The sequence below is a fragment of the Ornithorhynchus anatinus genome, chromosome 1 (assembly GCF_004115215.2).
Source record: "Ornithorhynchus anatinus isolate Pmale09 chromosome 1, mOrnAna1.pri.v4, whole genome shotgun sequence".
Lineage (NCBI taxonomy): Eukaryota > Metazoa > Chordata > Mammalia > Monotremata > Ornithorhynchidae > Ornithorhynchus > Ornithorhynchus anatinus.
Genome location: NC_041728.1, coordinates 83,053,736 through 83,081,262, shown reverse-complemented (window position 1 = coordinate 83,081,262; position 27,527 = coordinate 83,053,736). Strand labels below are relative to the sequence as shown.

The 27,527-nt window shown below is 43.5% G+C and overlaps 1 protein-coding gene across 2 annotated transcripts; it reads right to left on the bottom strand.

Annotated features, from left to right (window-relative positions):
- Positions 1–772: 772 nt before the first annotated feature.
- OGFRL1 (opioid growth factor receptor like 1) lies at positions 773–27,290 on the bottom strand. Of its 2 annotated transcripts, none has more exons than XM_029074558.2 (7): positions 27,002–27,290; positions 20,128–20,214; positions 19,895–19,973; positions 14,262–14,340; positions 14,117–14,183; positions 13,846–13,991; positions 773–2,984 (listed from the first exon to the last, which is right to left on the bottom strand). In XM_029074558.2, exons 1-7 carry the CDS (start codon positions 27,224–27,226, stop codon positions 2,228–2,230), a joined length of 1,440 nt encoding a protein of 479 aa, XP_028930391.1. In that variant the 5' UTR covers positions 27,227–27,290; the 3' UTR covers positions 773–2,227. The 2 variants fall into 2 exon arrangements, with proteins under 2 accessions (XP_028930391.1, XP_028930384.1); XM_029074551.2 differs by having other exon boundaries at positions 19,895–19,976; positions 27,002–27,289.
- Between the last annotated feature and the right edge of the window lie 237 nt (positions 27,291–27,527).

Here is a 27,527-nt window from a genome sequence, read left to right as displayed (position 1 = left end):
AATATCAAGAGGTGTCATAGACTTCTGGGGATTCTCTCATTTCTCCAGGCATGCGTGATGTCCAACAGGCAGGACAGAGGATCCCCAAAAACTGCTCCAGACTAAAGTCAAAGGTAGCAAAATATGGATACCGTATATACTCACATAATTACCTCGCTGCAGGATTGCCCCTCCCCAGTATTTGAAGAGGGAATGAGATTGTTTTTGTATGATATAATTGTAAACAGTGAAAGCTGGATGGGCCTTATGGATAGTTCTGTACTTCTCAAGCACCTATTTCAGCGTACCATACCAAGAGGGGACCCAAAAATTGCTGCTCCTACTACCACTAATAGCTACAATCTACTTCCACTAGATTGTACTGTACTCTCACGATCATGTAATACAGTGGTCTGCACACAGTAAGCCTTCAAATACCATTGATGGATAGATTATTGTTCATTCATTCTTTCAATCGTATTTATTGAGCACTTAATGTGTGCAGAGCACTGTACTAAGCACGTGGAAAGTACAAATCGGCAACAGATAGCCAACAACGGGCTCACAGTGTAGAAGGGGGAGATTAACAGTGTGAATACGACATCACCATGGCGGGGAGAAGGGAGAATTAATTCATTTACTGCCTATTTTAGCAGTACTTGGCAGCATGCAAAAGTATGATTTATTTATTATTTATTCTTCTCCCTTTATTGCTGGCCTGAAGTCTTATATGACCCACGTTATGGTCCCACCCCGGTTTTAATGTTACAAAACCTATGCAAAAGGAGGCACATTTCTGCAAGCACATGTAGTATATTATTAGATTCTAGGGACAAGTTACATTTAACCACAAAATAATTAAAAATAAGATTTCTGAAAGCTAGATTAAAACTTGTCCTGTCTCATATTCCTCACATCATGTTTTTTCACTGTTGGGGTCTCTACTTCACTACTCTTCTTTATGTTCCAGCATTGACTAAATACCATAATTATGTCCAAGGACAGAAAGTGAGCCTGAAGGGGCAGAATGGTAATGTCAAGAACAAAAAGCAATAAACATCAATGTAACATTTTATCTTATAAACATGAAAAGGGAGAGATCATTCAATTACTACATGAAAGATAAAAAATAACAATTTATGAAACTTGCTAAAAGCAAATTGGTATATGTTTTGAAAAACTTGCATCTTCATCTGTTATTTCTACTGAAAACCAAGCATACAAATTAGAAAACAGAATTTCTTTTTAACCAAATAAACCTATGAGAAAGGTTAAACCAAGCACCTTGAATCTCAACATTTCAAATGGTTCACCTAATAGCCTTTTCCTCTCTTTAGTGAGTGCTATTCTGTTTTCTAAATACAACCAGATAGCTTTTAAATATATCAGTTGGATTTTTTTCATTTTTGCAAAGTAATTCTTAATTTTATAAGGCTCCTCATTTAGAAAAAATTCAGATTACACTGATACTAAAATGCCTCCCAATTTAATAGTCCTAATTTGAAAGAACATGAAAAATACAATCTTTAGTTCAGCTAAATATACATTATCTCCAAAGAATACAAGGTCAAGCCTTAGTTCAAATAAAATCACATGAACTGAGTATCATGTTTATTTCCATGAACCTGTTTAATAACAGGTATTTAGATTCAAAAAATATGGTGGTTTTATTTAAATCTAGAGCCCTCCACATAAATGTTTTGGTACACTGTGCTAATTCCAACGTTAGATTTTTAAGCTTGGCACAACTGTTTTAAGACATTGCTCTTAGATGGAAATGGCATTTCATCCTGATGAAGACTGACAGTTTTCAAAGATGATAAAGATGGAGTGATTTTAAAACAATTCAAATAATAAAGTCTTTGACATTTCAATCTGCAAGTTTCCAAACTATTCTTTTCAAATAGATCAGTGATATTCTAAATAAATTCTAGGAAGACCAAATTTTTTCATTTTTATTTTTTAGAAATTTAGTAAAGGACGAGAGACAATTCAATGAATAAACCTTTCTTATTTTTTCCAATAAATAACATATTTTATATTCTGTAAAAATAATTCTACATAAACCACACAAATATTTATCTTAAAATATTCTAAAGCTTTCAGGCATTGTGTTTTAAACCTGAATTTGAAAATTGATCCTCAAGGCATTCATTTATCAGACCCTATTTCAAGCCTTCTTATCTTAAATTTCAACCAGCAAATTAAAAATTCATTCAACATAATCACTCTTATTTTTAGATTTGACCTAATCATTATTTTGAGGGGTATCATCAACAGGAGATTTATCCTGGCCTAAACTAGTTTGTTGATTTTCTGACAAACTAGTGGAAGAGTTCTTGGTATCGTCATCACTGAAATCGGTACCTGTAGCTCCTTCATTTTCACACTCTCGGTCCTGATTTTCACTGTCCTCACCTTTCTCAGAAAGAGAGATATTCTCCTTTTTATCTGAAGAATTACTGATAGTTTTTTCTATTTTAGCATCTGGTCTTTCAGTCTCGCTACCTTTCTCGTTACTTTCCGGATCAGCGACTCCACAAATGGTTTCCACTCTAACCTGATCGTTTTCTTCTCCATTTTCTCTAAGTTCCAGATCCTTTTCTTCAGCTGCCTTGCCACTCTCATTAGCTGTTAGGGGTGTAGTCTTAGGATCCTTGGATTTTTTGTGCGTAGAAATTTGACCATCTTGAGGAGCGGCAGGAGGTACTGGAGTTTTGGTTGCTTTGCTTCCTGTGGATTTCTGTTTTTTAGAAGGTCCCCAGATAAAATGCTCTGAAGGAATATAATGCTTCTGTGCAAACCGGAGAAGTTTTCTTCGTTCTCTTCTGTCTCTAATTGTATAAACAAAATATTCCAAAGCACTTTGCTTAATATTAGGAATAGTGTTTTCTACAAGAGCCTCTTGCAGAATGAATTTTACAAGTGGTGATTTGAAACTTTCATATCCGAGCTCACCAAGGCTTTTCAGAATACGAGTGATTCTTAAATAGTTGTGTTGGGACCTGGAAGAGAGGATTAACTTCAATTAGGTAAAAATGACATTACAAACTTGGAAACTTGAGATAATGTAGTAGTACACTGCCTTAGAATGCCATTTAAAATAAAATTATGGGACATTTATTGGAAGCAAAAATGATGTACAGTATTCATTCATTCATTCAATAGTATTTATTGAGCGCTTACTATGTGCAGAGCACTGTACTAAGCGCTTGGGATGAACAAGTCGGCAACAGATAGAGACAGTCCCTGCCGTTTGACGGGCTTACAGTCTAATCGGGGGAGACGGACAGACAAGAACAATGGCAATAAACAGAGTCAAGGGGAAGAACATCTCGTAAAAACAATGGCAACTAAATAGAATCAAGGCGATGTACAATTCATTAACAAAATAAATAGGGTAATGAAAATATATACAGTTGAGCGGACGAGTACAGTGCTGTGGGGATGGGAAGGGAGAGGTGGAGGAGCAGAGGGAAAAGGGGAAAATGAGGCTTTAGCTGCGGAGAGGTAAAGGGGGATGGCAGAGGGAGTAGAGGGGGAAGAGGAGCTCAGTCTGGGAACGCCTCTTGGAGGAGGTGATTTTTAAGTACAAGACTTTAGGCCAAAATTTCCATTTCTATGACAACCAAACTCTTCAAGAAGTAGTGTAATTGCCTCATCTAACATTTTCCCATTTGGAAAAGTGATTTTTGGACTCTTTTGTTTATGTTTTAAGGTACTCAGTCAATTGCATTTGATGAGTGCTTACTGCGTGCAGAGCACTGTACTTAACTTCTTGGGACAGTACAATATAACAATAGACACATTCCCTGCCCACAACTAGCTTACAGTCTAGAGGGGGAGACAGACATTACTATACATAAATTACAGATCTGTACATAAGTGCTGTGGGTCTGGGAGAGGGAATGAATAAAGACAGCAAGTCAGGGCAACACAGAAGGGAGTTGGAGAAGAAGAAAGGAGATTTTAGTCTGGAAGGTCTCTTGGAGGAGATGAGTCTTCAATGAGGCTTTGAAAGACAGAAGGTAATTGTCTGTTGGATATGAAGAGGGAGGGCATTCCAGGCCACAGGTAAGATGTGGGTGAGAAGTTGGAGGCAAGATAGGCAAGCTGTTAATCATATATTTACTATGTTTCAGTGCTATTTGGATAAACAGAACTAGACTTTTCTCAGTTTTTAGTTAAAGTATCCTATTTGTCATATCTACTTAGTGAAAGGAAATTGTTGCTTCATACACACTGAAGCAATTCTGACAATGTACTCAGTGGGTACTAAGCAACTAGGAGATACAAAGCAAGGAACTGAATCGTTACCTAACCCGAAGGAGGGTACACTCCAAGTGGGAAGACAAACATATAGTATGTGTGTCTATAAGTGGGTGTGTATATATGTGTAAATACCAGTGTGTGTGTGAGAGAGAGACCGAGAGGGATGAGTGGGTATAAACAAACATAATTGCAAAAGATTGCTAATGAATTGTTGGAGAGCCATGAAATCAATGGTGAGTTTTAGCTTGATAATGAGGAATGCGGTAGGCCAGTAGAAAGTCTTGTGAGGTGGAAAGATGTATACAGATTGCTTCAGGAAGATAATCATAATGATAATGGTATTTATTAAGCACTTGCTATCTGCTCGGCACTGTACCAAGCACTGGGGTGGATAGAAGCCAATCAGGTTGGACACACAGTCTCTGTCCCACTAAGGGCTCACAATCTCAAACCCATTTTACAAAGGAGGTGATTTGAGGCCCAGAGAAGAGAAATGACTTGCCCAAAGTCACACTGCAGACAAGTGGCATAGTCAGTATTAGAACCCATAACCTTCTGATTCCCAGGGCCCTGCTCTATCCACTACACCAGGCTGCAGCAGCATGTGGTCTAGATTGGAGAGGCTGGAAAACTAGTGAAGAGGCTGATAACGACAGTATTAAGCCCTTACTATGTGCTAAGTGCTGAGGTGGATAGGAGATACTCTTATCAGACACAATCCCTGTCCCACATGGGGGCTCACCATCTGAGCAGTATAACTAAAGCTTATACCAAGGTGGAACAGCACTGGTGGAAAGAGAGAGGTGGATGTGGAAGATGTTGTTAGGGAAGAACCAAAAAATTTGGCAGTAATGCGAGAGTTGAAGGAAGAGCAAGGGAAGATGTGGGCTTCTAGAACAGGGAGGATGGTGGTATTATTCATTAAGATAGGAAAGTTATGGGGAGGAGCAGATCATCAACAACAATGGAATTTATTGAGCACTTACTGTGTGCAGAGCACTATACTAAGGGTTTGGGAGGGTACAATACAACAAAGCTTAAGATGAGTTAGTTTTAGCCATTTTAGGTTTGAGGTGTTGGTACAGTAACAATTCATTCAAATTCATTCAATTGAATTTGTTGAGCACTCATTGTGTGCAAAACACTGTACTAAGCACTTAGGAGAATGCAATTTAACAACGAACAGACACATTCCCTGCCCACAAAGAGCTTACTGTCTAGAGGGGACCCTGTTGCTTTGTATCTCTTCAGAAACCAGATCATTTCACAGTATATCACAACAGTGTAGACCAATAACAATATGCACCCTCAAATATCCCAGGTACAAATTCCAGGAAGACAAACTTTTCCTAAAACATACTTGTACTCTGAACAAGGAAGAAGTGTCATAAGGTTAGTAGTAGAATCAAGACAGCTAATTTTTAAATATGGGTGTCTAAATCTTTCTCCCATCATTCGTGAATGGCATTAACCAAGTGGAGAACTTCTGGAGGCAATAGGAAATGTGGGATTGCAAGTTAAGAGAGCGGTCAGGGCTAAAGAGGTAGATTTGGAAGTTATGTATATAGCGGTAGTAGTTAAATAAAGCTCAAATCCAGTGCTTGGTACAGTGCTTTGCAAACAGTAAGCACTCAATAAATATGATTGAATGAATGAAATATTTTGTTTCACAATATTTTTATTTCCTTCATGAGGAGAGGTCAGTCTTTGGAATCTAGAAATTCTTCAGCAAGTAGTAGTTACTAGTGGCTATCAGGTTTTACATACAATGTTATCTCTTGGAAATACAGGGACCATGCAAAAACTCATGAAATAAATCTAAACATATTAAGAGCGACGCATTCAATGTACCCAAATGAGGGAAGATGCTTTATAAAAAAACATCCTGCCATCCCTTGAAATATATATACGCTTTCATGACTGATTCTAAGGGAGTTCTGTCTGGACCGGCTGCCTATTATCTGTCACTGAAATGTGCTGGTACTGGCAATGAAACACAATCAGTGACGCCTTATTTTGTCAGCTGAAAAGTCTTTCCACAGAAATGGAACAAAGTATCATTTTTATGCACTCTGCCATCTACCAGTTGAGTGAAGTTTTCAATTTCTTGGGACACTACTAATTTAAAAGCTTATTACTCTCCCTGACTTCCACATGTTCAAAGTCAATGGAGAGGCGTGCAAAGAAGTTCACTATAGAGCTCTGTGGCAAAGCGCTCCTCACATTTACAATGTGAGCTTAAGGGAGACAGTTCACAGATTCAGCTTTTGTGTTCTGAGCAGACAGATACTTGATGCACTAAGCCATGAAACAAATGCCATAACTTTGAGAAGGGAACACCTTGGAATGGTTAGAGTATAATGGTTTACCAATCTCAGCTAATTAATCAATGGTGTTTGCTAAGTGCCTATAGGGTGCACATCACAATCCTGAGTGTTTGAGTGAGTACAACAGTTAGATGGACCCGATCCCTGCTCTCAAGAACTTTACAATCTACTTTATAATCTCTGATGTAAAATATCTCTTTCATTGCATAGATATGGAATGCTCTCCTTCTTTGCAGTCTCTGAGTTTCTCTCTTCAGAGTACTTCTTTAGCCTCCACATCCTTTCACTGGCCTAACCCAGGAAAGGAGATGGAGATGTCTGTTTCTGAGGAAGTGTGTTTTCTCCCTTTTCAAAGTGTTACTGTCTTTCTCCATTCCCTCCTATTGACTGAATGTCTCTGAGCCTGGGCCCCCCGTCTGCTGGCTAGAACTGCCCTGCTAGACTGAGCTCACTGTGGCAGGGAATGTCACTGTTTATTGTTATATTGCTCTCTCCCAAATGCTTAGTAGAGTGCTCTGCAAAACAGTAAGTGCTTAAATATGATTGAAGGAATGAATGAGTAGAACACAACATCATCATCATCATCATCAATGGCTTTTATTGAGCCCTTAATGTGTGCTGCACTAGGTGTTCGGGAGAGCATAATAAAAGATTAGGCAGATGTTCTCGGCTTGCAAATGAGCAGGGAACTTTAATTTACAGTCTCAATCCAATCAGTGCCTTGCAATGCAGTATATCCTCATGAAGGACAAAGTCCATATATCTTGTCTGAGGACCATCAAGGATGGAGGCTTTTCCAGGCCTGCTGCTTAGGTCTGGAGACCTGATTTTTGAGGGGGTCTCTCAGGGGCCTCTAAGTGAGCAGTGTTAAAGATCATTGATGGTTGGGGATAGAATAAAAGTCAGCCACAGCCAGAAAGCCTTAAAAGACAGAATGCTCTGATGAGGACCTAATTTGATTACTTGAAGAAGCCACATGTCTAGACCACATCATTCATTCATCCATTCAACTGTATTTATTGAGTGCTTACTGTGTGCAAAGTACTGTACTAAGCACTTGGGAGAGTATAATATGACAATAAACAAGACACATTCCCTGCCCACAATGAGCTTACAGCCTAGAGGGGGACAGAAACATTAGTATGAATGAAGAAATAAAATAAATTACAAATATGTATATGAAGTATACCCACGGATCTTGCTACAACAGCAAGTCAAAAAAAACCCTTGAATTGGCAAGGGAAAAAGTGTAGAAAATCATTAGTGAACCAAACTCATAGGGAGTAAAATATATTTTCATGAGAATTCCTCTGCTGATGAGATTTCCTTAACTTCTATTTTTAACCACTCAATCTCCAAGGGCTCCTTCCCCTCTGCCTTCAAACATGCCCACGTCTCCCCCATCCTAAAAAAACCCGCTCTTGACCCCACTTCCCCCTCCAGTTATCGTCCTATCTCCCTACTACCCTTCCTTTCCAAAATCCTAGAACGAGTCGTCTACAATCGATGCCTAGAATTCCTTAACTCCCATTCTCTCCTAGACCCCCTCCAATCTGGCTTCCGTCCCCTCCACTCTACCGAGACTGCTCTCTCTAAGGTCACCCATGACCTCCTTCTTGCCAAATCCAATGGCTCCTACTCCATTCTGTTCTTCCTTGACCTCTCTGCTGCCTTTGACACTGTCGACCATGCCCTCCTCCTCCATACCTTATCTCACCTTGGCTTCACGGACTCTGTTCTCTCCTGGTTCTCCTCTTACCTCTCTGGCCGATCATTCTCGGTCTCCTTTGCTGGAGCCTCCTCCCCCTCCCATCCTTTAACTGTTGGAGTTCCTCAAGGGTCAGTTCTTGGCCCTCTTCTGTTCTCCATTTACACTCACTCCCTCGGTGAACTCATCCGCTCTCACGGCTTTGACTACCATCTCTACGCAGATGACACGCAGATCTACATCTCCGCCCCTGTCCTCTCCCCCTCCCTTCAGGCTCGCATCTCCTCCTGCCTCCGGGACGTCTCCACCTGGATGTCGGCCCGCCACCTAAAACTCAACATGAGCAAGACTGAGCTCCTCATCTTCCCTCCCAAACCCGGTCCTCTCCCAGACTTCTCTATCACCGTGGATGGCACGACCATCCTTCCCGTCCCTCAGGCCCGCAATCTCGGTGTCATCCTTGACTCGTCCCTCTCGTTCACCCCACACATCCTATCCGTTACCGAGACCTGCCGGTTTCACCTCTACAATATCGCCAAGATCCGCCCTTTCCTCTCCACCCAAACGGCTACCTTACTATTACGGGCTCTCGTTATATCCCGGCTAGACTACTGTGTCAGCCTTCTCTCTGACCTCCCTTCCTCCTCTCTTGCCCCACTCCGGTCTATTCTTCACTCCGCTGCCCAGCTCATCTTCCTGCAGAAACGATCTGGGCATGTCACTCCCCTTCTTAAACAACTCCAGTGGTTGCCTATCGACCTCCGCTCCAAACAAAAACTCCTCACTCTAGGCTTCAAGGCTCTCCATCACCTTGCCCCTTCCTACCTCTCCTCCCTTCTCTCTTTCTACCGCCCACCCCGCACGCTCCGCTCCTCTGCCGCCCACCTCCTCACCGTCCCTCGGTCTCGCCTATCCCGCCGTCGACCCCCGGGTCACGTCCTCCCGCGGTCCTGGAACGCCCTCCCTCCTCACCTCCGCTAAACTGATTCTCTTTCCCTCTTCAAAACCCTACTTAAAAATCACCTCCTCCAAGAGGCGTTCCCAGACTGAGCTCCTCTTCTCCCTCTACTCCCTCTGCCATCCCCCCTTTACCTCTCCGCAGCTAAAGCCTCATTTTCCCCTTTTCCCTCTGCTCCTCCACCTCTCCCTACCCATCCCCACAGCACTGTACTCGTCCGCTCAACTGTATATATTTTCGTTACCCTATTTTGTTAATGAATTGTACATCACCTTGATTCTATTTAGTTGCCATTGTTTTTACGAGATGTTCTTCCCCTTGACGCTGTTTATTGCCATTGTTCTTGTCTGTCCGTCTCCCCCGATTAGACTGTAAGCCCGTCAAACGGCAGGGACTGTCTCTATCTGTTGCCGACTTGTTCATCCCAAGCGCTTAGTACAGTGCTCTGCACATAGTAAGCGCTCAATAAATACTATTGAATTTAATAGAGGGTCGTATGGGCCAAGCCCTGCCATTAGAGAGACTAGGAGCTGGTCAGCCTGTGAAAAATTGTGCCTCCACAGAGATCCCTGTGCATCCTTGGGGGCTAAAATTCCCTGCAGCCTAAAGGCACATTCATGGAAGTATGTGCACCACCTCTTATATGCATAAACCCTCCCCGCCCACTCCGGCCCAAAGACATGAAGCTGGATTCAAGAGGATCTTGTAAGAGCATGAGTTTACATACACTTGGGCTCACATCAACTTCAGTCACATGAATTTGGACCTCTCCAGGATGGGGTTGGGCCAGTCTTCAAGATTTTGGTCCATACAAATTTCTGAGGGAAAAAAATAATGAACTCTTCCACAGTGCTATATTTCAGGAGGCAGATAGGAAACTATTTCTGTCCTCGCAATGTGGAATAGCACCAACACAGGGCTGCTAGTCCAGGACTAAAAACATGGCTCTGGGAATCAGGAGGTTTGGTTCTAATCCCGATTTTGCAAATTGGGGCCTAGTGGAAAAAGTACGGGCCTGGGAGTCAGGGAACTGGTTCCAATCCCAGCTCTAAGTACCTGCTGGGTGACTTTCGGCAAGTCACGACTTCTCTGTGCCTCAACTCCATCATCTACAAAATAGGGAGTCAATGCTCCTTCTCCCTCCTCTTTAGACTGTGAACCCCTTGTGGGTCCTGAATGTCTTCTATCTACTCCAGTGCTTAGTACAGTGCTTTGCACACAGTAAGCGCTCAATAAATACAGCTGAATGAATGAAAGCTCTGAACAAATACCACAGTTAAGTAGAGGAATACCTGCTGGGGATGCGTCATCATCGAGAACGTTTATGATCAAAGACCCACCTAGGGCATTCCAACTGTGAACAGGCCCAGCAGGAATCCTGAATAATTCTAAAGTGGATGACAAATATCAGAGTTGCTCCCAAGACAAGTCTGCTGCAGTCACTTTGGCTGTCAATTGGTCCCAGACATAATAACCACATTCCTGCTGTCTACTCACTCATATTCCTCCATACCCCAGGGGGAAAGTGACTGGTAAGAGCAATAGAATGCAAGTCGGGCAGCACAAACCACTAGTGCTAGAATCAATTCCTTCACACAGGTTCTCAGCCCCTAAATCCTTGGATTCAAAGGCGACTGTCATTCCTGATGAGGAAACTGCATCATAACAGCACTTCATTTTGGTCAGCCTTCTGTCAGGCTGAGGATCTTAACCAGCTCCTCAAGAGCAGTGCGAGATTATCGACAGCAACATCAAGTCTCAGGACCAATGGGCTGCAACATGGGGCTTGTAAGCTCTTTGGGGGCAGGAAATGTGCCTATCGATTCTACTGTACTGTTTTGTCCCAAGTGCTTAGTATGGACTGATTTGGTGGAGTGCCACTGAGCAGGAAAAAGAGAGTGCCTTTCTTCGTCTAAGGTTACTGTACATGGGAAAGTCTTCAGCACAAGAGTGAGTATAGTGGAATCAACCACTGGACTCAGTTTAGCATATGAAGATGGCTTTGAAGACAGATCCAAGTCTGAAAGAGCACAATCTGGGGTATGTGTAAATATGCTTGAACTACAAATCAGTGAGTTGTCATCCCTCTCCAAGGTCATCAGTGAATTTGCTTTTGTCTAATCTTATAAACTCTACCCCTTTCTAATCCTCCTCAACTTCCTGGCTGGCTTTGACACTGTGGACCACCACCTTAGCCTGGAGGCACTATCTAACTGTGGTTTTTCTGACAATTCTGTCCTGGTTCCCCTCATCTCTCTGGCTGACCCTTTCCAGTCTCTTTCCCCCAGCTCTTCCTCTTCCTCCAACCCTCTAAATATGGGTGTCCTTCAGGGTGGTGTTCAGGCTCTCTTCTCAATAAATCTCAGGTATTTTTCAAGTACTTTATCGCCTTCATTTTCCTAGTGTGGGGCATCATTCAATAACTGGGATTGCCAGCAATCAAATGTGAGTGACACCTCATTAAATATAGGAAAAAGACCCATGTCATCTGTTTGAATTACAGAAATTAGGACATGGTCCTGTTCAGTCATCTGTTTCCTTCATATGACAGCCCTGAAAAAAAACTGACTCAAATTTTTCTAGAAGCTACTGGATCTCTGAAAAAGCAGCAAACTACTCTGTCCTTAGGCCCTAGAAAACTCCATAATTTTCTTTACAAAAAAATTAAAATCAAGCAATACCAATATAGGAATATGTTGCAAATCTAGCAACTTTACATCCCAGACCAAACTGGATCACCTTCAACCTATATTGTTTAATAAACAAATACTTCAAATTCACATTAAGTAATGCAGTAGTGACATGTTTTTAACAAGCATTTCAATGTTTTGGGGTTTTTTTGGAAAAGGTGGGAGGAGAGTGTAAGAGACCAAGGAAGGCTATTAGTCCTGGCAAGTCCTAAAACTTGGTGTGAGCCATTTTGATGACCTTCTGCATATCTTCTCAACTGTCCCTCTGCTAGGTTGCCAGGTGCTTCCACATCTGTGCCACTCATTCATTTCTGGAACATGGCAATTGGAAGGAGGGAGAAAACGAAAGGGAATGATGACACTAAAAACAGGAACCCCAGAGCAATATAAGGAGTACTTTGTCCACTCTCAGGAATGCTTCCTTCACAGTTCTCACTCAAATATTCTCAATGTGCTCATAGCTCTTATTAAAGAATCTGCAAATGTGATATGTCACAAAATACCCATAATGTGTGACTGTAAAGAATTTTAGCTCTATTTCAAAAAAAAATTCTACACCTGAAGATACATGGTCTGGCAATAATACTGAAAAACTAAGGCCAAGGAAAATTTTAGTTCTAAAATCTCTGATTTTCAAATTCACTTCAAAGTGACCATCCTGATTCTTGAGTCTGACACTGGTAAAATGATTTAGAAATATACTGAGAATCCATTCATGTCCTATATTCTGTATGACTCTTCTACATAAAAAGCTATAAGTAGGGCTATCTGGCCTACCTGCTGGTAAATGTAATGCTAAACCTCGGCGGGAGTGTGAACTAAAGTGCTATATAAATCCAACAGCCTGCTTTGTCTAGGGTTTCTTGATTAGGTCACACTGGGAACATCTAATGAGATCCTTACACTTTGCAACAAGCTTGTGAAGCAGTAAAAATTTTAGTAAAGAAGGATTTTAAAGGGAATTAATAATCTCCCCTAGGATTTTCCTGAGGGCTATATCCAGGTGTATGAATAAATAGGAAGGCTCTTGTCCCTCTGCATCTGAACGCTAACTGTGAGATCTATTCTTAAACTACTTTTTAGTTATAGCTTACATTATATTATTGCTATTACTTAGTTTTCTCTGTTCCCTTTCCTGTTCCATGTCCTCATCAACTAAGTTTCACTTGCTTATGCCATATAAATGGAGTTGATTATGTAATTATAGAGAAGGAAAAGGTTTTCTTTAAATTTCACATTTCAAAGCAAGATTAACTTTGTAAAAGATACAAAGACCTTAATTTACTTATTCTCCAAATTTTGGAATGTTTTGATAAAGAAAACTACCAAGGTTGTTTCTAATGGTTATTTTTTATTATTGCCCTAATTCATATAATTAAAATGTGCTCAAATGCTCTATGGTTATTGTTCTGAAATGCATCAGATGTGCACCCTCAGACAATTATAAATAAAAAAATCAGAGGAATTCATATTCTGTAACAAACCACAATCTCTTGTTATTAATGGTTTTACAGTCTACATTTTAAAAATTGTCAACCTGATTCAAATAGATGGAAATCGACTGAATTCTAAAATTTTGCGGTTGGTTTTAAAAAAACAAACCCAAAACCCAAACTTTTGTTATACTGAAGATCAAGTACAACTTTTTTTTTCCTTTTTACATATACATACACATTTGCATTCATAGTCAAGTCATTCTTTCCTGCTGGCTGCCAGATTTATAGAAATACAGGCCACATTTTCAGGATGAGTGGGATTGAAATAAAATTACCACTAAACTATCTCTGATTATTAATTTCTGGATATAGCTTCTGTCTTTATGGCTCTGAAATGTCTGCTCTCCCTCAGAGGGGACACAGCTGGAGCGACATAGCAGCAATTCCCAGGTTTCTAACAGATTCATTTACTTACTCATTCAGATGCTGAAATCTTTCTTGCCAGTTAGCAGCACGTGTCACATTTCCAGTTTTGTCAATCAGTTTTATTCCAAAAAATTCCAACATCATTTTATAAGCCAAGAGGAATCTTCTAATGGCTTCTTTTGTTTTTTTGAATTCCTAGTGGAGGAAAAATTTTCAGCTAAGATGGTTCCGTGGCATGAATTAAAATACCAAAAAAGCCCCCTTTTTCAACCAGCCATTTATATATATTTATGTCCAAATTAAACTGCTATTTATATTACCTCAATTTCATATGTAGTTAGTTCTTTAGCATAAAAGTTCAAACCTTGTTCTCTCAGTGGAAAAAGCCTGTTAAAGAAAATGAAGTTCTATATTAATACCTTCTGGGAAATATGTATTTAAAAGATCAGTGTTTTAATAACTTACCATTGGATGTACGTGTGATTATGCTCTAGCTTTTCATAGTCGCCTTTCCATTTATTTAGGACTTCTTCAATGTAAACACCTAAAGAACAGATATAGTTGTAGTTAACAAACTTGTTCACACCATATCTTTCAAAAATATATCAAGTCAAATTTAAAAGAGCTAAATATAGGGTTAGATACTTAGCATCATGTATTAGAATGGTAAACTTTAAAAATAATTTCTATTTACATAGTAAATATGCAAGCTGATTGAGTCCAATACACTTTTTTTATTTATAGGGTTAATTAGGCACTAGATCAGTATGTATGACTTCCATCATTGCAACATACTATTCAAGTAAAATATCTGCATTCCAAGTATTTTAATACTTTAAAAACCATCTTTCCAATCCAAGTAGCTCATATTTGGAAAATTATTAGATGTTATGGTGGCTAAAACCTCAGATCCCATTGATACGCCAACAAATAAACTAAAGTTTCTATTATCAGGATAACATCTTTAATCCTAAGGTAAAAATTGTCTAATCCCCACTGACTGAAAATATGGATGCCACTATACTCTAACATGAAAAGGAATTTCAGTATTCACTTATAAGAATGAATGTTCACGGCAATCAATATAGCAATTTCCTTTAAGAATACTAAAAATTCAGGCTTGAGCCAGACCGACTTCATTGTTTGAATTTTTTCATGGTTTTATTTCCCATTTTTACAAAAAAGATTAATGAATGTAATTCAGCTACTTCCCTTTAAGGATGCCTGTATGTGCAGAAGAACTGTGAAGGTTGGAAATATCCTTTAGCTATCGCCCCAACTGAACATTAGGGAACGTGACTCAAACTTCATCTTCAGTCACTTCAGCTGAAAACAAAGGCTGTGATTGCCTGCTAACTAAATAGGGCTGGAAGATGATCAATTAATCCACAATCAATGGAATTTGAGTGGTTTGGTGGAAAGAACATGAGCTTGGGAGTCAGAGGTCATGGGTTCTAATCCCAGCTCCGCCACTTGTCAGCTGTGTGACTTTGGGCCAGTCACTTAGCTTCTCTGTGCCTCAGTTACCTCATTTGTAAAATGGGGATTAAGATTGTGAGCCCCACAAGGGACAACAAGCTTACCTTGTATCTACCCCAGCACTTAGAACAGTAGTAACATAGTAAGCGCTTAAATACCATAATTATTATTAAGCACTTAGTACAGTGCTCTTCACACAGTAAGCTCTCAATAAATATGACTGAATGAATGCTTATTGTATGCAGAGCACTGTCCTAAGAGCTTGCGAGAAGAATCCATTTCCAACCCACAAGGAACTTACAGTCTAGAGATGGTCAAGTCATCCAGAGGACACTTCCTGCTGCCCATTTTGTGTGAATGAAGACAGTTTTAGTTGGCTGGCAAAGTCCCAGCATTTGTGGATCGTCCTTCTGGGGATTCAATGTGGTTTCCCCAGACAGGAATAGGAAATACAGCTCAGGCCTATGGGGATGGACTTGCAAATTCTTGTACCTCCCCAACAAGCTGAATATTTGGGGCGGATACTCCATCAGCCCTAATCCACCCGTGATGGAAGGGCACGCAGCCCTCTGAAAGTCTCTGTCTGCATCCTGTTCAGGGGTTCAAAGACAGTATCTATCACTATGATGTCTACTGCATCTTTTCTTCACCAACTCAAAAGTCCCAGAGGCTATCTAATTGCGTCTGGGAGAGAGTGATCACCTCCACAGTCAGCTTCATTCACTCCTGTGCATGAACCACAGAGCACTGCTGGCAGAAATCCAGATATCAGGCTGACCTCGTCCACCTCAAATTCATCTTTGCATACTTTAACACTGCCCAGGAAAATTATTATTCTATCTTTATCGATTCCCATGCTCATTGCCCTCACCAATTATACCCGATGTTTAACTTCCTCCTCGAACTCCCTGTCCCGCTGCCTCCCCACTCTCTTGCCCCTAATGACCTAGCCACATTCTTTATTGAGAAAAGTGAAAACATCAAGTGTAAACTCCCTAGAATTTCCCCTGCTCCTTTCCAGTCCTTCTCTCCTCCTGTCCCCTCTTCAACTCACCCATCTTTCCCAGCAGTACATCAAGAGGAGACCTCCTGCCTTCTCTCAAAATCTATCCCATCTACTTGTGCGTCCGACCCCATTCCTTCATGCCTTATCAAAGCACTTGCCCCCTTCCCTCCCTAACAGCCATCTTCAACTCTTCGCTCTCCAATGGCTTTTCCCCCACTGTTTCAAACTTGATCATGTCTCCCAAACCCTAAAATAAACCCCTCCCTTGTCCCTGTGGTTCTGATCCAGTTATTATCCAGTCAGTCAACTGCATTTATCAAATGCCTATTGTGTGCAGAGCACTGTACTAAGTGCTTGGGAGAGTACAATTTAACAATTCTCGGACAAATTCCCTACTCACAGTGAGCTTACACTCAAGAGGGGGAGACGGACATTAATAAATTACAGATATGTACATAAGTGCTGTGGGGCTAGGAGGGGAGATGAATGAAGGGAGCAAGTCAGGGTGACGTAGAAGGGGGTGGGAGAAGAGAAAAGGAGGGCTTAGTCAGGGAAGGCCTCTTGGAGATGTGCCTTCAATAAGACTTTGAAGTTGGAAAGAGTAATTGTCTGGCTTTTAAGCAGGAAAGAATAGTTGTCCCATCTCCCTCCTACCATTCCTCCCCACATTCCTTAATCAAGTCTCCAGCTTCTCTACTTCAACTTTCTCCTGACCCCCTCCACTTGGGCTTCCGCTCCCTTCACTCCACAGAAACCACCTTCTCAAAGGTCACAAATGATCTCCGTCTTGCCAAACCCAACAGCCTCTATTCCGTCATAATACTCCCTGACCTCAGCTATCTATGACACTGTCGACCACCCCCTTCCCCTGGAAACGTTAGCTAACCTTAGCTATATTGACACACTCCTCTCCTGGTCCTCCTATATCTCTGACCACTCATTCTCAGTCTCTTTCATGGGCTCCTCCCCTGATCCCCAATCCCTAACTCTCGGAATTCCTCAAGGTATAGTTCTGGGTCTGCTTTTATTCTCCATCTATACCCACTCCCTCTGAGAACTGATTCATTCCCATGGCTTCATTTATCATCTTTATGCAGACGATTCTTAAATCTACACCTCTGGCTTTGCTCTCTCCTTCTCTGCAACCCTGCATTTCCTCTTACTTTCAGGTGATCTCTAATTAGATGTCCTACCAACATCTCAAACGTAACACGTCCAAAACAAAACTCCTTATCTTCCTACCCAAACCCTGTCCTTCCCTGATTTTCTCATCACTGTAGACAGCACCAACATCTTTCCTGTCTCACAAGCCCATAACCTTGGCCGTATCCTTGACATCTCTCTTTCAACCCAAACATTCAGTCACTAAATCAATTGCATTTATTGAGCACTAACTGTGTACAGAATACCATAGTAACCGATGCAACCTTTACAAAATCACAGAAATCTGCCCTTCCATTCCACTCAAACTGCTACCATGCTAATCCAAGCACTTATCCTATCCTGCCTTAATTACTGTAACAGCTTCCATGCTGTCCTCCCTACCTCCTGTCTCTCCCCAATCTGTGTCCATACTGCCCAGATGATTTTTCTACAAAAGCATTCAGTCCACATTTCCCCATTCCTCAAAAACCTGCAATGGTTGTCCATCCACTTCCGTATCCCACAAAAACTGACCATTTGCTTTAAAGTGCTGTCAGCTCACTCCTACCTTACCTCACTGCTTTCCTACTACAACCCTGACCACACACTTTGCTCCTCTAATACCAACCTACTCACTATACCTTGATCTCATCCATCTCTCCCTCCACCTTATCGCCCATATCCTGCCTCTAGTCTGGAATGTCCTCCCTCTTTATAACCAACAGATGATCACTCCCTCCACCTTCAAAGCCTTATTGAGACACATCTCCTCCAAGAGACCTTTCCTGATTAAGCCTTCATTTCCTCTTCTCCCACTCCCTTCTGCTGCACTTGGATTTGCACCCTTTAATCACCCCTCCCTAATACCTGTAATTTATTTACATTGATGACTGTCTCCCACTCTAGACCGTAAGCTCATTGTGAGCAGGGAGCATGTCTACCATCTCTCTTACACTGCAGTCTACGAAGCACTTAATTCAATGCTCTGCAGCACTCAATAGATATGATGGATTGGTTAGTGATATAACAATTATAGTATCAGATTGGAAGTTCCTGTTCCACATGGGGCTTAGCTCAAGATTATGGTCTAAGCAGGATATCAATCAAATTTATTGAGCACTTACTGTGTACAGAGCACTGTACTGAGCCCTTTAGAGAGTACAAGGTAACAGAGTCCAGTAGAGACATTATCTTTCCACAATGAGCTTCCAGTCTAGAGGAGATTCATTCATTCATTCAATCGCATTTATTGAGCACTTACTGTGTGCAGAGCACTATACTAAGCATTTGGAAATTACAATTCAGCATTAGAGAGAGAGACAACCCCTGCCCACAATGGGCTTACAGTCTAAAGGGGGGTAGACAGACATCCATACAAGTAAACAGGCATCAATATAAATACAGAGAATTATATATATATATATATATATATATACATATATATATAAGTGCTGTGGGGCAGGGAGGGAAGAGCTAAGGGAGCGAGTCGACGGTGAGGTGAGGTGGGAAGGGGAGCTGAGGGAAATGGGGCTTAGTCTGGGAAGGCCTCTTGGAGGAGGTGAGCTCTCAGTAGGGCCTTGAAGGGGGAAAGAGAGTTAGTTTGGCGGATGTGAGGAGGGAGGGCATTCCAGGACAGAAGTAGAATGTGGGGCAGGGGGTTGGTGGTGAGACAGGCAAGAACGAAGCACAGTGAGAAAGTTAGCACCAGTGGAGTGGAGTGTGCAGGCTGTGATGTAGGAGAGAAGGGAGGTGAGGTAGAAGGGGACAAGGTGATGAGGAGCTTTAAAGCCAAAAGTGAGGAGTTTTTGTATGATACAGAGGCAACCACTAGAGATTTGAGGAGGGGGAATCGAAGTATGACATAAAATAGGATTTATTTATGTTTTAATATTCTGTTGCATTGTACTCTTCCAAGTAGTACAGTGCTCTGTACACAGGAAGCACTTGATAATAATGTTGGTATTTGTTAAGCGCTTACTATGTGCCGAGCACTGTTCTAAGCGCTGGGGTAGACATAGGGGAATCAGGTTGTCCCACGTGAGGCTCACAGTCTTAATCCCCCTTTTACAGATGAGGGAACTGAGGCACAGAGAAGTTAAGTGACTTGCCCACAGTCACACAGCCGACAAGTGGCAGAGCTGGGATTCGAACTCATGAGCCCTGACTCCAAAGCCCGCGCTCTTTCCACTGAGCCACGCTGCTTCTCTAAATATGGCTGATTGATTTAGCATGGTGATTGTGATCCCAAGCCCCTGATTCCCAGCTGTAGGGGGAGGATAAGTATGGAAGCAACCTCAACTGTACTGGCAGCACTTGCTATATCTATTAGGGCTCTTGGGAGTCCTAATTAGGCTAGCATCCATTGATTCATATATTTATACTTATCTAATCAATGTATGTATAAAGTATACTCTCTACACGGGTATATTTCTATGGCTTTTAAAACCTATTTTTTATTATAGCTACTTACCATCTGGTTTAAAAGGAATTTTATTCTTATAAAAACGGAGGTTGCTCAAGTCATTTTGATATCGAAGATCTTTAAAGTTCTGCTAAAAAAACAAAAATAAATAAATCAATGCCTATATATGTGTGTGTATTATACACAGACCCACACACAAATATTCAGCAATTCACCTGTTGCTTAAATTATAACTTTATATTAAACACAAAGGACTCCTTAAAAAAAACTGAATGTCTTACTGGATATTGATGTCGGTATTTGTATAAGTCCCTTGCAGCATAAAAACTTCTCTTTGGTTTGGCTGTGGATTCATTGGCATCATCACTCTGAAACAAGTAAAAGTTTATGTATTAAAGGAATATATTGCTATAAAATACATGAATAACAGCAAGGATAATGAGGCTTGTTTTCCTGAACATTTTCCAGGAGAAGTTTCAAATAATTAACATCATTTTAAAGCATTTAACTCTTCCTAAAATTTTCCTTTATGAGAAATAACATGAGCATTACACATATCAATTGAATAACGTTTATGATGCTCTACTTTCCAGATTTGGGATTCTATATGCCTTTGTAGAATGTACTTTTTGCTAATATAAACTGCATAAAATTCATAAGCAAAATGTAATGGCAGAAAAATTAACAAGTGACAAAAATGCTTAATAGCAGTAGCCATCAATTATACAATATGTCTACGATGTACAGGTTTTCTCTCAAGACTGAATCTTAATTGAAATACCAGATGTAAATTTAAATCAAAATGTAAATTTTAAAATTATTAAATCTGAAATATCTCTATGTTCATGAGTTACATAATATTTATGACCCAAAGTGGGACCTTCCACAGCCATAAATAGCTGTGGGAGCTGTATCTATTCATAAGATTAAGTACATGAAGTCATGAATAATTATCTATTATGTAATATAATACAGAACATAGTACATAAAAATTAATTGGGATAATCAAACCACAGGAAAAGAATTTACAATTAGAGATGTTTCTTGATAGCCTCAGCAAAATGCTATGAGAAGCAGCATGGTGCAGTGGACAGATCACAGGCCTGAAAGTCAAAATGTAATGGGTTCTAACCCCGGCTCCACCACATCCGCTGTGTGATCTTGGACGAGTCACTTATTATTGATAAAATTCCTATTCCTATCACATATTCTAAAATGAACATTTTATTGCACGTCTTAAAACCTATGATCTCAATACACATATTATAACTGTATGCCTTCTTACTGGAATTACACTCTGAAAGACGAAAGACAACTATATTATTAAAGACTACTTTGATGGCATTTTTGCAGAAGTTATCAGTTCTACTTGCTTTGTGATTGTATTCTTTCCCCAAATATCTTCCACTTTCTTGAAGTATTGTGATTCTACCCAGTGCTTAAATTACATAAATATTACTGTGAACACTAAATCTTCCTTAATGTTTTATATGAAACGATTATTCTGCCATTACTGTGTTATATAGGAGAACCAAACTTTAGATTTGGGTTTTTACCAGGGGTGGCAACTCCACAGGGGTGACAGAGGTGACTGCACCTCAGGGACAAAGCCAGAAGAAGCTTTACCCCTACAGCTTTTGGAGAAGGGCAGACTGATGTTGCCCACCCCAACCCTGGAGCCTGAGAGGAGCCAATGGCATCAAGTTTTTAGCCGACCATGGCTACCAGACCTCATCTTGGGAAACAGCATGGCACAGTGGACAGAGTCCAGGACCGGAAGCCAAAGAACCTGGGTTTTAATCCCAGCTCTGCCTGTTGTAGGCTGTGTGAACCTGGATAAGTCACTTCACTTCTCTGGGCCTCAGTTTACTCAGCTGTAAAATGGCAATTCAATACTTGCCCTCTCCCTACAGACGAGGGACAGGGACTGTGTCCGACCTGATTAGTTTGTGTCTACCCCAGCATGAAGAACAGGGCTCAACTCACAGTAAGTGCTTAACAAATACTATTATTATCATCATCCCGACGGTTTCAGACAGAGGTAGTACCTGGGGAGAAGGCATCTGACTTTGGAGAGGGTAGGAGTGAGGGCAGGAACTGCCTCAGAAATGGGAAGAGGCAGGAAGAGAAAGGCAGACGCAAAAGGAGAAGATACCAGGCAAGGTCCGTCAGTCAAACGTATTTATTGAGCATTTACTGTGGGCAGAACACTTGGGAGAATACATTAAAACAGTATAACAGACCTATTCCCTGGGGTTTTGGCTGGTTGTATTATAAAATAATTTGTCTTCTTTTTTGTACCTAACTCTTCCTTGTTTTGGGTTTTTTTAAAAGGCTATTTTTACAGGATCTCAGCAGTAAGCATTTTCTATCTTCTCCCCATCAAAGAATGCCTCAAACCTCTTCTGAAGGTTAATAACTTACAAAGACCCAGGCAGCAGGGGAAAAAAAACCCTTTTCTTTCTGGGTTGTTGTGGGACAGGAAAATCAAGAGCAACATGTGAAGCAGGTGGGGCAGCTACAATCACTTCTGCCTTTCATGCCTCACCCTCTCTCCAACATCCTGCCTTATTGCAGGTTTCTAGAAGGTTGCAAATGATCATTGGGAAAAAAATAATGGCCTAACTCTCTCAAACAACCTGCCAACATATCGCAGTTCCTTAGTACTAGGGCAAACTGGGGAGCGGAGAGTTCTGTCCACTGAGGTGGCCATATTTCTACTAGAACCCATTACAGTCAATCAACAGTATTTACTGAGTGCTTAATCAATTGTATTTACTGAGCGGGCACTGCATGCAGGGCACTGTAGTGAACATTTGGGAGAGTACAATGTAACAGAGTTGGTCGACACTTTCTCTGCCCACAATGAATTTACAGTCTAGAGAGGGAAAGACAATAAAATAAACAAATAAATTATAGATATGGACATAAGTCCTGTGGGACTGAGGGTGAGGTAAATTAAAGGAGCACATCTTAATGCAAAGGTGATGAGGAAGGCAGTGGGAGAGGAGGAAATGGGGGTTTATTCGGGGAAGGCCTCTTGGAGGAGGTGTGCTTTTAATAAGACTTAAGGTGGGGAAAGTGACAGTCCTTCAGATATGAAGGGGGAGGGAGTTCCCGACCAGAGGCAGGCAGAATGTGGGCAAGGGGCAAGATAGACGAGAGTGACATTAGAGGCCAAAGTGTGCGGGCTGGGTTGCAGTAGAAAATCAGAGAAGTAAAGTAGGAGGTGAGCTGGTTAAGTACTTTAAAGCCCATGGTAAGGAGTTTCAGTTTGATACAGGGTTGGATGGGCACCCCTGGAGGTTCTTGAGAAGTGGGAAAATATAGACTGAATCGGAGTGGAGAGGGATAAGAGGCAGGAAGGTCAGCAAGGAGACTGATGCGGTAATCAAGGTGGGATAGGATAAGTGCTTGTATCAGCACAGTAGCAGTTTTCAAGGAGACAGATATTAGCTTGAGGCAAAGGGGCCCTTACAGGGAGAGGGATGGGCATCATCACATAGATGCCAGCACCAACCCTGCTAACCTCTCAGCAGTGAGTGGTGCAGCAGCAGATGGGATGAAACGTTGGCAGTATGGGGAGAGGCTTATTCTGGGACCGCTTTTGTCCACTCTCTCCCCTTTTCCCTAAGGGCTCTCTCTTTTAATTTTCAAGAGTGACAGAACCAGGCCAGGGTACTTTAAAGTCCAGTCATGGCTCTGGTGAAAAGTCTAGGAAATATCAGGAAGAAGTGCTTGTGAAATTATGAAATGGGGCAGAGAAAGAGACAATCAGGCTACCTTAGGGCAAATGGGAGGGCTTCATTACCCTGGGAGCAGACATAGCCAGAGGGAGGGCAAAAGCCAAGAACCTCCTGGTGTTCCTAAGGCCCTCAGCAATGTAGGGAGTTGATCCACCACCCTCAAGTGACCCTAAGGTAATATTATACTACTACTAATCATAATAATAGTGGTAATTGTTAAGTACTTACTCTGTGCCAGGGTAACAAGATAGCAGGATAATTGGGTTGGACACAATCCCTGCCCCAGATGGGGCTCGCTACCTTAAGCCCCATTTCAAAGATGAGGTAACCGAGTCCCAGGGAAGTGAAGTGACTTCCCCAAGGTCACACAGCAGGCAAGTGGCGGAGCCAGAATTGGAACCCAGGTCCTTCTGACTCCCAGGCCTGTGCTCTATCCACTAGGCCAAGCTCTCAGCTTGTGTAAGGGGAAAAGCACCGAATCTAGGTTGATAGACATCGATCAATCGTAGTTATTGAGTGCTTACTATGTGCAGAGCACTGTACTAAAATGCTTGGGAGAGTATACATACAAAAACTTCACCGCCACAGATAGTAAAGCTTTGGCTTGCAGAGGGCCTGTCCCTCCGGCTGCACACCTTGCAGTGTCTCCTATTAACACAGTCAGTGAATTTATTAAGCGCTTACTCTGTGCAGAGTGATTTACTAGGAGCTTGGAAGACTAAATTTAAAACAATAGACAGACACATTCCCTGCCCATAACCTTGTCATTACCTTGCCTCCTATAACAGAGTTAATCAATGGTATTTACTGAGCGCTTACTGTGTGCACAGCGCTGTACTAGGCGCTTAGGAGAGTATGCTATAACACTAAACAGACACATTCAGCTTAATGCCATCATTATTATTATTACAGTCTTGCCACCTGCTTGGAAGGGGAGAAGGGTGGAAGGGGGCGCAGAACACCGACCCACTGACAGTTGCATATAAATTGGAAGACTGGGTGAGATAAGCACCCAACTATGAACATCAGCGCCCTAATTTAGTTAATCCTATTTATTGAGCGCTAAGCACATAGTACTAAGCGCTTGGGAGGGTACAGAATTAGCAGCTTGTCCCTTGTGCCTGACGAGGACATTCATTCAATCGTATTTAATGAGAGCTTAGGGTGTGCAGAGCGCTGTACTAAGCGCTTGGGAGGTACAATTCAGCAACAAATAGAGGCAATCGCTGCCCACACCGGGCTCACATCCCACTCCGTTCCCTCTTCTCTCTAGGCCAATATCACACCCCCAAAGAAGCACAGACACACACAGCCCCTGACCAGCCCGGGCTTATATCCCACTGTTCCCTCTTCCCCTTAGGCCAATATCATACTCCCAGAGATACACAGTCACAGACACACACCCCCTGCCCACCTGGGGCTCATATCCCACTCTGTTCCCTCTTTTCTATAGGCCGATATCACACCCCCAGAGAAGCACAGACACAGACCCCCTGCCCACCTGGGGCTCATATCCCACTGTGTTCCCTCTTCTCTCTAGGCCAATATCATACCCTCAAAGAAGCACAGACATAGACACACACACCCCCCGCCCACCCCGGGCTCATATCCCACTCTGTTCCCTCTTCTCTACAGCCCAATCTTACACCCTCAGAGAAGCACAGACACAAAGAGCCCCTGCCCACTCCGGGCTCATATCCCACTCTGTTCCCTCTTCTCTATAGGGCAATATCATACCCCCAGAGATATACAGACAGACACACACACAGCCCCTGCCCACCCAAGGTCTATATCCCACTCTGTTCCCTCTTCTCTGTAGGCTAATATCACACTCCCAGATATACACAGACACAGACCCCCTGCCCACCTCGGGCTCATATCCCACTGTGTTCCCTCTTCTCTACAGGTCAATATCATATCCCCAGAGAAGCACAGACACACATACACACCCTACCCTCCCCGGGCTCATATCCCACTCTGTTCCCTCTTCTCTACAGGCCAATATCATACCCCCAGAGACAGACACAGACACACACCCCCTGCCCACCCCGGGCTCATATCCCACTCTGTTCCCTCTTCTCTACAGGCCACTATCATACCCCCAGAGACAGACACAGACACACACCCCCTGCCAACCCCGGGCTCATCTCCCACTCTGTTCCCTCTTTTCTGTAGGCCAATATCACACGCCCAGAGATACACAGACACAGACCTCCTGCCCATCCCGGGCTCATATCCCACTCTGTTCCCTCTTCTCTACAGGCCAATATCATACCCCCAGAGATACACAGACACACACACCCGGCCCATCCAGAGCCCATATCCCACTCTGTTCCCTCTTCTCTATAGGCCAATATCACACCCTCAGAGAAGCAAAGACATAGACAAAGACCCCCTGCCCACCCGGGGCTCATATTCCACTGTGTTCCCTCTTCTCGACAGGCCAATATCATACCCCCAGAGAAGCACAGACACAAACACCCCCTTGACCTCCCCGGGCTCATCTCCCACTCTGTTCCCTCTTCTCTACAGGCCAATATCATACCCCCAGAGAAGCACAGACAAACACCCCCTGACCTCCCCGGGCTCATCTCCCACTCTGTTCCCTCTTCTCTATACCCCCAGAGATACAGAGACACAGACACACACACCCTGCCAACCCCAGGTTCATATACCACTCTGTTCCCTCTTCTCTATAGGCCAATATCACAACAGCAGAGAAGACACAGACACACCCCCCCCTGCCCCCCAGCAGCACCCACCCCATCCCCTTAGGCCCCCAGTGCAGCCAGGCTGGGCAGCCGCAGGGAAGGCTCTGGTGCCACGGCCCGGCCGGGCTCCCCCCCCCCCAGCTAGCCAGGGGAGGGGGAAACTGGCCCCGCCATCGGGCCCGAAAGGAAAGCAAGAAAGACCAGATGGGCGGGGGCCACCATGAGGGCGAAAGCCCCCTCCCTGGGCCGGCAGCTGGGCTGGAGGTGGCAGACTGGAGGCTGCAGATTGGAGGCTGCATTCATTCATTCATTAGTATTTATTGAGCGCTTGCCATGTGCAGAGCACTGGACTAAGCGCTGGGAAGGGGCAATTGGGCAACAGAGAGAGACCATCCCTGTCCAGTGACGGGCTCCCAGTCTACACGGGGGAAAGCGAAGCAAAACAGAAGAAAACAAGGCAGCAGGCTGCAAGCTGGAGGCTGCAAGCTGCAAGCAGAGAGCTGGAGGCTGCAAGCTGGAGGCTGCAGGCTGCAAGCTGCAGGCTGCAAGCTGCAAGCAGAGGGCTGGAGGCTGCAAGCTGGAGGCTGCCGGCGGCAAGCAGCGGGCTGGGCTCTCTTCCCCTTCCCCCTCGCTGCGACCGAGCCTCCTCCTCCTCCTCCTCCTTCTCCTCCTCCTCCTCCCCCCGGCCCCCGGCCCACCTGGTCCCGGCCCTCGGCTTCGGCGTCTCCCTGGCGTGGGCCGGCGGGGTCGGCTGGCGGGCCGGCGGGGTCGGGCTGGGGCTCGGCTCCCTGGCCCGGCCCGGGCCCGCCGCTCCCGCCGGGCTCGGGGTCGGGCTCGGGCTCGGAGTCGGTCTGCCAGGTGGAGTCGCAGTCCTCCACGGTGGCGGGCTCCCGGGGGCTGACCCCGCTCAGAAGATTGCCCATGGAGGACGACGACGAGGAGGAGCGGGAGGAGGAGGAGGCGGCGCGCAGACGAAAAGCCAGCAGCCAGCGGAGCACGGAGGGCGGGGCGGGGCGGGGCGGAGCTGCCACAGGCCACGCCCCCTCCACAGGCTCCGCCCCTCCGTCAGCCCCGCCCCCTGGAGGCCCCCGCCCCGCGCGAGCCCGCGACTCCAGGGATGCGCGGCGGACCGGCCCCAGGCCACGCCCCCTCTGTAGGCCACGCCCACCGCGCGGCCGCAGATCCAGGGAGGGGGGCCAGGCCACGCCCCTCCGTGAGCCCCGC

Bases quoted from the DNA above. Each gene is read 5' to 3' on its own strand.
- OGFRL1 (XM_029074551.2), bottom strand. From the start codon at position 27,226: ATGGGCAATCTTCTGAGCGGGGTCAGCCCCCGGGAGCCCGCCACCGTG. The intron at 14,184-14,261 runs GTAAGTTATTAA...TTTCTTTAACAG, and splicing joins AATCACACGTACATCCAATG to GCTTTTTCCACTGAGAGAAC. The intron at 13,992-14,116 runs GTAATATAAATA...TTCCTCCACTAG, and splicing joins TAACTACATATGAAATTGAG to GAATTCAAAAAAACAAAAGA.